The 8,852-nt window shown below is 43.4% G+C and overlaps 1 protein-coding gene across 13 annotated transcripts in view; it reads right to left on the bottom strand.

The window, feature by feature from the left end:
* Positions 1 to 1,444: 1,444 nt before the first annotated feature.
* Positions 1,445 to 8,852, bottom strand: part of DNM1 (dynamin 1) — a 100,681-nt gene continuing 93,273 nt past the window's right edge. For 5 of the 13 annotated variants that reach the window (XR_016438584.1, XR_016438583.1, XM_090022899.1 and 2 more), the window contains one exon: positions 1,445 to 3,553. Coding sequence is in view for 4 of the 13 variants with exons in the window: in XM_090022895.1 (XP_089879021.1) it covers positions 3,481 to 3,553 (73 nt within the window). In the remaining 9 variants the exon portion in view is untranslated. The remainder of the gene's footprint in view (positions 3,554 to 8,852) is intronic. The other 8 variants (XR_016438585.1, XR_016438586.1, XM_090022900.1 and 5 more) reach the window with 2 other exon arrangements.

Genomic DNA, 8,852 nt, shown 5'->3' with positions numbered 1-8,852 from the left:
CTCTGGTAGTCTGTGCCTCCTCCAAGCTAGAGTTTGACTTGCAGTTCAAGTGAAGAATGTCCATGACTACCAGTAGATTCTGGCATAAACCAAACTCTGGTTTTAAGAAACTGTAGCTTAGTTGCTGCCCTACAAACTAGTGACCTCCTGAAAAGTATAGCGAGCAATCCATATTCGGTGGGGGAAAACCACGAGTATTGCACCTCTCTTGGGAGGGACTAACCATTCAGCACTCAGTCCCTTGGGTCTAGCTTTCAGTAGTCTTCTATCCAAACAAAGGAACTTATAATTTATTTTAATTGACTCTTTTTAAAACAAGTGAGTCTGATAAATTGCATGTAGGATCATAACTATTCCTTGGGCAGATATAGCCTACACTGCTATAATTTGTTGCCCATTACTGCTTTGACTGGTGCAGATTGTGAAAATGCTAACTGCTCTGCAGATTTAGTTTATTCAAGGTTGAGGAAACAGAACTTCCAGCCAGTTTAGGCTGCAAAGCCCACTATCCAGTCTGTATATACAGAAGATAAGCAGAGCAGACTCTAGGGAAGCTCCTTTTTCCCCAAATACTGATGTCTGCTTCACCCTAGATGTCATAAAGCAATGATAGTTTTGGACATCTCTAAAATCAGAGTGAGGCTTTTGGATTAGAAGTGTTCTTACTAAGCCATAAGGCACTGAATAAAGGAGTAGGTACTAGAGCTATCTCAATCTAGGCCTGACAACAGGTTGCATAGGCACACTATAATAAACACCAAAATTCAACACCACCATTGTTAGACAGCCAACTGCTTGGTGACATCCTTATCAGTAAAGATGCTTGAGGCAGTTCGTATTCCTACAGGCCCTCCAGATGATATCCATGCTCTTGTTCAGCTGGAATAAACAAAAACAAAACCCAAACCCTGTTTTAATGACCTATTTGTCTAAATAGCTAAAAAAATTTGCCTTGTTGCATGATTAGACAAGTGCTCAGGGCTCTGCCTGAGAATCATGTTTGCTACACCTCTGGTGGTCAGATGCAGTACTGTATAGTAGAAGGCTGGTCTCTTTTTTTATCCTGCAAGTAGGAATACTCAGCTGTTTGAAAAAGAATGAGGTTACTTAGTGTGTGATGCTCTTACCAGAAACTCTGTGCATTAACATGCTTGGAGAGTACAGAATCCCTGATGATTAGTTTCCTTGTTGAGAAACCCTTTAAGAAGTGTTCTCTGACCACCATTTCCTCTGTATAGCATGATGTCAGCCCCTTTCTGCTCCCTCAAGTGATTTTTAGCACATCTCTTATTGGACCAACCGTAATAGCGTTAGACAAGCTGTTTTTAAGTGAGAACGCCCGTTTGTGTGCGACTTGCTTATTAACCTTCTGCCCCCTACAAAGACCCACCTCTTTGGGACAAAGGGTTAAAATGTTATAATTCACATAAATCCTGAACACGCCCAGAGAGAGAGACTGTTTTTATTCTAGTTGTGGAATCCTTCATTATACAGAAATAAAAGTTTATTTCAGCCAATAAAGAAAAAAAGTGACAGGTAGATCACAAAGTGCATCACAGTTACTACCAGCACTGAGACACCTCACCCACAAGTCTGGGGCAATACAATAACCAAACTGTACACAGCAGAGAATTTAACAATCAGCTCAAAAACTCAATATCAGGATTCAGTTAATTTGCTCTGTGTGTGTGTGTGTGTGTGTGTGTGTGTGTGTGTGTGTGTATATATATATATATATTTATAGAGAGAGAGAGAGATATTTGAACCTACTTAAGTTTATTTCCTAAATTCCACATGGAAGCACAAATGGCTTAAAACACCTGGACATATATAGATTTTGATCTTATATATATATATATATTTATAGATATTTATATAACAGTAAGGATATGTTTCTCATTACTACAATATACTTGTTTTTATTCCTTTAAGCAACTGGAAGGAAAAAAAAACAGGTTTCACTAGAGTCACAGCTGATATGTGTATGTCACAAAATACAACAGAACAAGCCGTGTGTGAGATGCAAGTCAAACCATTCCAGGACAGAACAGCTAAGAGGCAGGCAGAGAGTCTCAGAGGGAGCAGGGCTACATGTCAAATGGTGGTTTTGGACTCTCTGGGCGGGAGGGACTGGCCTTGCCCGGCCGGCTGGAATTTAAAGAAAGAGACACAGAAGAAAGAAAATAAAAAAGGGAAGAGAAAAGGGAGGGAAACAAAGCAGTAAAAAAAGTTAAAATACAGACAGGAACCGTCATTCAAATGTCAGGCAAAGTGGATCCATAACAGAAATAAAAAACAACAGTGCTGGAATAAGAGAACTTAAATCTGAATCAGGGCTGGCACAAAACCTGCAGGAAGGGTGGTTCTTTGGCTCCAGCAGAGACACAATGTTAAAGATACATGGGATCAATATAGTTTTAATACTCTTAATTTTTTTTTCCTTTATACATATGACGTTAAAAAAACCCAAACCATTAAGACAATGAATTATGATTTGTCATGGTTACAAATTTCCCAAAACACGTACCATCTGCATGCAAGAAGAAAAGGCTACTGGAATTGCACTGCTACCCAAAAACAGTGAACAAGAAATGTGCTTATCCAAAAACAAAGAAATTGCAATAAAACATTTCACAGCAAACTCCCTGAAAATGTCTGCTTGTCCATTTGCATAAGGGGGGATCAACAATTTATTCCCCTCTGTTTCTGGAAAGTCTGTCAGAGGCTGTGATGTGAGCCAACTATTAGCAGAGGCCAGTGGGTCTCCACCAGCATCATCTCCTCAGCTATAAAGGAGGGCTGAGGAGGAAGGAGTAAGTCCATCTGCTCCTTGCACCCTGAGGTGTGTGCTACCTTAAGACTTTGCCCTCTAGGACTACACCGATCTGCAAAGTTCCCCCCTTCTTGATCTCCCTGCCTCATTTTAATGCAAGGTTGATTGCACTGTTCCCAACAATATAAGTTTTGCACCTTAAATGAAACCCACACACTGGACATTTCACCTTTGTTACCAATAATGCCACGTTTTGACAGTATCATTTATTATTCTTTCGAATCGTGCTTTGTCGTCTTTACTACAACAAAAGAAAATAGCTACAGATTAGTTCTAGGTGCTGAGACACTACAGCTAACCAATGCAGGCAAGACACTTTGTTCAGGCTAGACCAGGCAGGCTCGGTGATTGGATGGGCAGCTGCCATTAGGGCTTCACAATGCCCCTGCAGCCGATTGCTCCAAGGAGCCCATGTACTTCAAGGTCCTACACCATTGTACGAGGACTATTCTATGCTCACAAAGCAATACAGGACGCACGAGAGAAGACGAAGAGCTCAATCACTAGCTAGCGTTTTACGACACACCGGGAAGGGGTGGTAAGAGTTAAAGATGTGGGATGGATGAGAGGAGTGAATGTGCCTGTGGAGGGTGGGGTGAGAAAGCCATGGGCACAGCGCTCGTCGCCAGCTGTCTACAGGCCTCAAGTTATAAATCTAAGAGGGACGGTTCAGCTGGTCGGATTATGGTGGGTCGAGTAGGTGAGGCAGGGCCCTTCCTGCTGTGAAAAAGCAGAAAACAAAAACAAAAAAAGAGAACACACACTGTGATTAGCATAGCAGTCACGGTCACAATCATGCATGCTTCTCCACTTCATCTGAACCAGGCAGAGGGACTGAATGAGGACCTTATTTTATGATAGAGAGTTACCCATAACAACAATGGGAATCCATGGAAAAGGCTTGCCATTTTGAAAGTGGATACACATTGAATTCCCTGGTCACCATTAATAACAGGGAGGAAGGAATTCATTGTGTAGCTATTACCACCTTCTGTCTAGAAATCCTCAAAGCACAAGAACTTATTGCCAGTAACTCTACTGGCACAGAAATGGGAGTCGAGAAGCATGGACACAAAAGAAGCTACCATATCAAGCAAGTGGCATGGATGGTGCCCCCTAGGAGACGCTGTCATGGAGGTTACAGACTGCTTTGGAGAGCATCCTTCCTCTGCACCAAGGCAAGAGGTGATCTATGAATTTAATATCTCAACAGTTGGGAGCATTTGAGAGATTAGTCTGCAAAAACAAACTTGATCCTTTTGTTTCTATAGTCATGTAGCCTAGCAAATATGACTTCCACACTGACTTAAGGAGGCAAATTTGGATTTGTGATAGCCGTTGCGATGTTTGAGACTTGACTTCATTAGCTTCTACATTTTGACTATTATAATAAGTTGAATGAGCAGCAATTTGATCTTAATGGAAAGGAACATACTTAGGTGCTACAGAATCTACTTCCTAAAAGGGCATAGTCTCCTTCTCTCATCTAGCCAAATGAAAAGGAAATTAAAGGGTCAACATCAGCTTCAAAATATAGGCTTTTTTAGAAGGAAAACACACTGCATATCTTCTCAACATAAACACATTCCTTTTCTTTTAAGTCAATGAAAAACACCTGTATAGTTTTCCTTTTAAACATCATCCCCTGCAGCACATGCAACCAAAACACATCAACATCCTCTTAGTGCAGGAAGACTGGAAAATTAAACTGGTCAGCACCAGGCCAGCTCAAGCAAATAAGGAGTCCCTGTTGGTACAGAGTTTGCAACACAGAAGAAATCTTAAAGAATTCATGACCTAACAGTGTCATATTAACATGAAACCAAGGTCCTCTTGTTACTGAGGTTGTTTGCATGGCTACAGTCTTGGAGTTGACAAGCTGTACCGTTGTAAATCTTATTTTGCACTGGCATATACCAGGGGCAGCAATTATTTGGTCCTGCGGGCCACATAGGGAATTTTGCTGAGCTGCCATGGGCCAGGTCAGCAGCCCCCTCCACAACAACCCACCAAAATGCCTTATGTGCGACTGGGCTGCAGGTGGGTGGAAAGTGGCATTTGGGAGTGGAACAGGCAGGTGAGGCTGGGATCACGGGGCAGGGTCATGAGGTAGTGACAGCATGGCGCTGGGGCAGAGGGGAGAGTCGTAATCCACCACCCTAAGATTCTGGGATCTCCCCAGTCCCACCTGCCCATCCCAGGCAAATGTTCCAACTTATATATATCCATCTTAAAACTTTCCACACAACTCTCTGCCAGCCCACAGCCCCTAACGCCCGCACAGGTCCCACCCCGGCAGTGGGTGTAGGGCAGATGGGCTGGGGTGCCTGGGCAGTGAACCTGGATCCAGGGCTGCCAGGAAACGGAGTCCAGCTGCCGCACTGTCCCACATCCCACCCCCACTGCATGGCAGGACTGGCTGCACTTGTCACGGCCTAAGCCGCCCCTCACGCCTGGGCCAGATGGGACCAGGGGACCTGCCATTGACCAGGCAAAAACCCTCTGTGGCTGTATTTTGCCCACCCTTGGTCTATACTCACAAGGTAGCTAGATCAACATAGTTACAAGCTCCCTAGCCTAGATAACTAATCAGTTAAAATCAAAACCTAATGGACTTATGCCCAATTCAACTCTGGATTAAGCAGGAGCATCTATACCGATTTGACCCTTTATCTGCCACCTGAGGCAGTTACGATTTGAAACTTTTTTAAAGTAACTGCTGAATGCTGTTTTTTCTTGGACGCTACAAGGCTATTTATAATGCAAAAGAAGCCACCACTTTCCAGGATGCCATACAACAAGTTACTCTTCCAGTAAAGTAATACAAATGATGGCACTGAGCTAACTTGAGAATTATTCAACATCTGAACAAGGTACTTAAAAGTGACACTATTGAACAGAGGAGGAAATTGAGACAGAGGGAGATGACATGACTCAGGGAAGTGATGGCATTGGCCTTGTTTTTGATGATGTCCTTAGAATGTATACATCATCTTTTATAGCTGCTGCCTTAGTGTCTTACCCAAAGCCCAAAGTCAGTGGAAAGACTCCCATTAACTTTAATGGGATATGGACCAAGTGTTTAGCAAGGTGCTATTGCTCTGTGTCACCTACATGCTACAAAGTATCTTTCCAAAGGCTAAGATGCCTATATGCATTTCAGACACAGTATGCATCCCATCTCACAGGATGAGTGCCAAAAATACAATAGTGTCTCAGCCTCTTGACCCTAACAGCGCATACAAGATTGAAAGGTGAAATACAGAAAGAAATACCATATTTTCTTGCATACAACACATACCTTTTCCACAAAAATCAGCTCCCCAAAACTGTGGCACATGTCTTAAGTAGCGAAGCTGTTTTCTTCACTGGAAAAGAAGTATGCCTGGAGACCCTGTGGCTGCTGTTTATGTCTACTACAGAAAGCTGAAGGTACAGTCCTATGTTTACCCTCTCACATCTGTAGTTACTGGCTGAGCACAGTAGCTTGTGCCTGAAGCAGCAAGGGAGCTGCTAGTAGCATCTGGATGAGACTTATGCCACGGACACAATACTTTATATACAGGAACTTATATAGATAACTACTTACAGTAAAAACTAACCATCTTCCTCCTGTCCCTGCGAGGGTCTGGGGCCTAGCCTTGTGCAACACAAAGCAAGTCCTCCTGGGACCTGGGAACGTAGGGGCCTAACTTTACTGTCCATGTGTGGCAACAGGCAGCAGGAACTTCCTACAAGTTCCTGCTGCCTCACCCAGACAGTTCCCTAAGATGCCACACATCCTGGACTCTGTGATTCCAAGAGAACTTACTTTAGGTCACACAGTTGGTCATGACTCTGGAAAAATCATCTTTTCTGCATTCTGTGTTCCAAAAAAACAAAGTGTGTTTTATTTGGGCCAGGTTATTTGCAAGAAAATACAGTAGTGCATAGGCTGATGCCCTTTGCTGCTTGCCTACAGCTCTCAGAAAGTGCGGTGGTTACTACCTTTTGCTTGGTTTTCTTGCACATCTTGACTTTGCTCTTTTCTTCTGGAGAACTTTGGTGAGACCTTTAGAGGACCTGATGGTGACACCACAGGAGCTTGAAAAAAGTGCCCATCAACAAAAAAGGGAAGGGATACTATTTCTCTCAGAGTCCAAATTCTCCCCCCTAAATAGCTAGCCTATAGAGACTTTGCTCAAAAGTCAATTTCCTGTGGTGATGTCATCCAGATCCTCCATATATTGCCAAAGTTTTCAGGGCCAAGATGGAAGTTAAGTGCTGGGGGGATAAGGTGGAGAATAGCAGAAGTCTTAGTGAAGCTGTCATCATACATCACTAAATTCAACTCTCTTGGAAACCAATAACAAAACTTTCTTCAACTGAAAAGAGAATGGAATTTAGCCCCAAAAGGAAAATGAAGGGGCATAAACCAAATAAATATTTTGTTTCCTTTGCAATTTGCCTTTCAATTCATATGGAAACCTAGAACACTGACATGTCCTTTCTAGGAAATGAAAGAACATCACAAGAAGGCTCCTAATGATGGGCCTAACTGATAGGGCCAACACTTGGATTTTTTTCACCTTAACTGCAAAAAAACCAAACCAAACAAAACTATTGCTCCTTGGATTTAGGATCAAATGAATGTTTTTCTAGATGAGTTCTGATTTCTTTGGTGCTCTTAGTAAACCAGTTCAGAAACAGAAAAGCCTCATAACAGCGTGTCCCAGAACAAGGCATAAACAATCAAACCTCCTTTCTGAGACTCTCCTAGAAAAGCATTTCTGTTAGGGCTTCCAGTGAGGTCTGCCTCAGGCAGAGGACTGGAGAAAGCTGGTACCTCTTCTAGCACATCTGTGCTGAGTCATCAGTAAGGAGGGATGAATGAGAGAGATGAACTTCTCAAAGCAATGCGTTTACCACCGAACATTCACTGTATTGGTTCTCTGTGATGTGGTGCCTCTCAGCCTTCTGGACAGCTACATGCAACAGTAACACAGCCACCATTCACTATGAGCTGGTTGTGAATTCTTAAGGCCTGACCCAGAGAGTGAGAGCATCTGTGATTCCCATTGATTTCCATAGGAGCTGAGGATACTGGCATAATCAGGCCCTGTGAACTCAACAGGAACCGCAGATGATCGGCACCTTTCAGGGGCGGTTGAAAAATAATGCACATAAAGAGAGAAGAAGAGTGGCCCTCCTCAAATGCATCTGTCCCACAGCTATCCCACTCTACTTTCCCCACCCCCCTCTCTCTCTCTCATTAACAAGTGCCAGCAAATCTCAGAAAGTACAGGCAGCTTCCATTCAAGTCCATTTCTTCACATCATGTCCTACCCTGGTTAATATTTACTTAGACAAGAAGTTCAGCACTTGAGTGTAAGGTCATCACAATGCTATACACCTGGTTCTTAGACACCTTGCTAATTTGGTGTTCACTAACTACGTTGCTACAAAGTGCAGGGAGAGAGAAAGAGAGAGACAGACAGACAGAGAAACAGCTAAGAGCTTTGAGGCAAAATGGTGGAGGAACATGCCCTCTTTCATGGGCAGAAGGATGGGGACAGAGGGGGGGACATCCAGAAACAAAGTAGGAGAAAATCTAAGGCTTGGGGTCAAGAGGAAAAGGTATGAAGAAATGTTTGTTTCTAACTAGGGTCAGGTAAATCAGGTGAATGGGAAGCAAAGGCAGGGTTGCTCCGCATCTGCATTTAGAAACAGACATCCCTGTGCTGTTAATGATTCAGAACCCTGCCCTCTCTGCCATGGACACCAGTTGGGGACACAAGAGGGCACCTTTGTGGGCAGTCACTGAAATGTGAAAGAGGAGTCTCAACCCACGGCCCCCCATGTCTCTCTGAGGAGCAGAGATAGAAAAGACCTACAAGTTCATTTAGTTCATTGCTCTGTCAGTGTGGGATTAAACCAAATAAGAGGAAACTGCTCTTTGCCTTGTCCCTCCATGCTCTCACTCTCTCTCTCTCTCCCCTTTACCCCCAAACCAGACACTCAAAGGTGAGGTTTTATTCTC

The sequence above is a fragment of the Crocodylus siamensis genome, chromosome 11, assembly GCF_052110815.1.
Source record: "Crocodylus siamensis isolate JL-2025a chromosome 11, ASM5211081v1, whole genome shotgun sequence".
Lineage (NCBI taxonomy): Eukaryota > Metazoa > Chordata > Crocodylia > Crocodylidae > Crocodylus > Crocodylus siamensis.
This window is presented reverse-complemented; position numbering and strand designations above follow the sequence as displayed.